At 52.3% G+C, this 3141-nt stretch overlaps 3 protein-coding genes across 3 annotated transcripts; 2 read left to right on the top strand and 1 right to left on the bottom strand.

Moving 5' to 3' along the window:
* Positions 1 to 3: 3 nt before the first annotated feature.
* On the top strand, positions 4 to 668 carry VDBG_02324 (conserved hypothetical protein; the record flags this gene model as incomplete). Its single annotated transcript, XM_003008090.1, has 1 exon — positions 4 to 668. The coding sequence occupies one exon, from the start codon at positions 214 to 216 to the stop codon at positions 412 to 414; it is 201 nt and encodes a 66-aa protein (XP_003008136.1).
* Positions 669 to 906: 238 nt separating this feature from the next.
* On the bottom strand, positions 907 to 1631 carry VDBG_02323 (mitochondrial 37S ribosomal protein MRPS16; the record flags this gene model as incomplete). The annotated part of the gene is made up of 3 exons (XM_003008089.1): positions 907 to 1161; positions 1223 to 1403; positions 1472 to 1631. The coding sequence occupies 3 exons, from the start codon at positions 1546 to 1548 to the stop codon at positions 1057 to 1059; spliced, it is 363 nt and encodes a 120-aa protein (XP_003008135.1).
* A 411-nt stretch (positions 1632 to 2042) lies between these two features.
* VDBG_02322 (yjeF-related protein) lies at positions 2043 to 2416 on the top strand (the record flags this gene model as incomplete). The annotated part of the gene is made up of 3 exons (XM_003008088.1): positions 2043 to 2054; positions 2111 to 2219; positions 2301 to 2416. 3 exons carry the CDS (start codon positions 2043 to 2045, stop codon positions 2414 to 2416), a joined length of 237 nt encoding a protein of 78 aa, XP_003008134.1.
* Positions 2417 to 3141: the final 725 nt, after the last annotated feature.

Raw genomic sequence — 3141 nt, 5'->3', positions numbered from 1 at the left:
CACGGCTACCTGGTTGCGCTCTCGGTGACGAGCTTGGGACGTGGCCTTGCATACGTAGGCAGCATTGGCTCGACTTCGATCAGCTTTATTCTTCCAGGTTTGTTTTACTACAAAATTAGCGACCCTGAAAGCGTACACCACCAGAAACTTCTCAAGGAGGACGACGACGCGGCCGAACTTCATGAAGACTCGGATATCGAGGACAGCGCGGCCATGGTGACCAGTATTCAGAGTCTTGGCAGCGCTGCAAGCGTCGCGATCGACCCACGAAAGTGGCGGAAGAAGTGGCGATGGGACCTTGAGCACCTGGAACATGACCTCCTACGCAAGGCGGGCCTAGCGCTGGCGATCTATGGTATATGTGTCATGACCGTCTGTCTCGTTATGAACATTGTGTTCCACACTTCGCACTGAGATCATCAGCCGGCATGGTGCCGGCTTGCCTTTTCTGGCATTAATATACTGTATATATATTCTGGTTTCTGGGTTAGACGACGCGGGAGCAGCGGTTGGCATATGCCGGGCATGACATGGAATGACGGCCACCTTCTTTTCTGAGCATCAAAGGGCGTTTGGTTAACTTGATTCTCTTTACTCTCCACAGCAGGGTACCTTTCCTGATCGTGTTATACGGCGCAAATCAATCCACCTGACGTGCCTCCTCTTTGATCACCGCACCAATATCTTGCCTGTGCGCCCATGAGTCTGTCCTCACCGACCGCATCAGTTTATCATAGCTGCAGTTGCGTTGTGCTTTAACTCAAGCCATTGTAGTTTCAGAACGCAATCCAATAACGATGCTCTTTGTTAGCAGCTTAGATAGTAATGCCCAGAGAGCGTCCCAGCAACGCGACGTCATTTGCACGCCCAGAACATCACGAGCTGCGTTTTCTCACGTCATCCATCAAGTTCAAGGCACAGAAAAATCGACACACCCTCATCGTACATTTTGGTAGAATACAATTTCCTGGCACATCGCGCCAGACTCAAACGCCATCCAATGCTGAGAACATTCCGTCCCAAGGTATATTACACGTCGGTATCCCGCATCCATCCTCACTGTGTCGCAGCCGGACTCTCGAGCGGCTGTGTCAACGCCTTCGCCGCCGAGTTTTTGTTCTTGATGCCGTTGGGTCCGTATTGGGGCTCGATGAGACCAATCTACCGGGTCGCCTCGTCAGCAAACTGCGCGCTACGAGTGGATGACGCCTGAGAAACCTACCATGGACATCAACCTCCATACCGGGTCACTGGGCTGCACACCAACACCGATCCAGTACCTCGCGCGCAATGTGTCGAGCTTGATGTTCTTGTGCATCTTGCGGTCGGGGTCGTAGGGATCCTTTCGTGGGATGGGATCGTACGTGCCGATGACCTCGAGAGGCTTGCTGTTCCGCGCGGTCCTAGACAGAGAGTTAGTCGTCGCATGTTCCCAGCGATCGATTACTGGGCGGCGCAGGGGTTGGCGTACCTGGCGTGTGTGACGACAATGTTGTAGAAGGGCTCGTTCGTGCGCCCAAAGCGGGCGAGGCGCATACGAAGGACCATGCTGACGAGGGTTGAAGTGACTTGGGATGTTGGTTGGTGTACGTGAATGGGTCGTCGTGGACGTCAGACGTCGGTGTCGCGGCGGCGGCCGTGAGGTCGTTCAATGACCAGACTCCTGGATACTAATTTTGGTCGGGGTTAGGTTTCGCCGATACCGACTGTGCTTTTGCTTAGATAAAGTGGGGGTTCAATAGAGACGGGCATGGTTGCTCATCCATACGGTAGAGTGACGGAGGGGCGCAATAGTTGTTGACCAATTAGACTACCACTGGAGGAGAATGCATCTCCACTTGTGATCGTCAGGTCAGTGATGTCAGTTACGTCCAACTGCTCTTGCTTAATCCGCTTGTTCGTCGATGGCCCTGCTCGTTCTGATGTCCGGGCCGTATTACTAGTCTTTCCTTAGTAATTATTACTGCCCTTCAGCTCAAGCCGGCACGAATGAACATCTTAACCTTCTCAAGACAACTACACTTGATCAAAACATCATCAAAATGGCACTCAAGGTTTGTTCTCGGCCTAGAATACTTCGCCGTCATGTACTGAGAACCTTGGTTTGCAGACCCTCGGCGCAAAGGCAGCAGCAGCTCTTGACAAGGACCTTATGAGCGCAGGTGCATTTTCCCTCGATCAGCTTATGGAACTTGCTGGTCTGTCTGTTTCTCAGGCGGGTACGTGCTGTGACCGGGCCCTTAGTCAATGTTCGGCTGTGTGGCTCATCGCTTAGCAGTCTACAAAGTTCATCCACCTAGCAAGGGCCGCAACATTTTGGTGGCATGCGGTCCCGGCAACAATGGTTTGCAACCTCCGTCTCGCGAGAATAGACAGACTTGCTTACCCTGTGGTCCAGGTGGAGACGGATTGGTAGCAGCGCGACATCTCCATCATTATGGATACAAGCCGTCGATCTACTACCCCAAGCGCAGCAAGAATGAACTTTATCAGGTAACGTCCTCCAGCTCTCCTAGCGTCGTCGGGACTATCTCGAGAGCTTCCATCTTGATTTCGCAATATCGTGTTCGTTGCTCTATCTCTCATTGCAGCGTATAGTCATGATTCGTCGCCTGCAAATCTCCCTCGTGTTTCAAGTACAATAAAACATGTGTTGCCTTGGGGTTAGGAAACAGGAAAGACGAGCGCTGCGTTTATATCAAGTCTTCCCAATTGCAGCCGTCTGTAAACTGCACGGCTGTCACTTTTTACTCCCTTCTCGTCCATCGACCATATGCAAGCTCGTGCTGATATATTCGGGACACCCAGAGATTGGCCAAACAACTAGAGGACCTTGAAGTCTCATTTGTCGACGACTTCTCCGAGGCTTTGCAGACAGCCGATCATATCATCGACGCCATATTTGGTCAGTCCGCTCCGAATTCCGTCTGCGATCAAAAGTGGCGTCACGGCAGCTGATTTGGCATTTTGTAGGCTTCAGCTTCTCGGGCGAAGTGCGTGAGCCATTCCCGGCGGTGATTCGTGCGCTCGAGGAAACAATTTTGCCCGTCACAGCTGTTGACGCACCATCATCATGGGACATTGAAGAGGGTCCACCCAAGACCGGACTGGGAAGCTCCTTCAATCCTACAGTGCTTGTCA

The sequence above is a fragment of the Verticillium alfalfae genome, genomic scaffold, assembly GCF_000150825.1.
Source record: "Verticillium alfalfae VaMs.102 supercont1.2 genomic scaffold, whole genome shotgun sequence".
NCBI lineage: Eukaryota > Fungi > Ascomycota > Sordariomycetes > Glomerellales > Plectosphaerellaceae > Verticillium > Verticillium alfalfae.
This window is presented reverse-complemented; position numbering and strand designations above follow the sequence as displayed.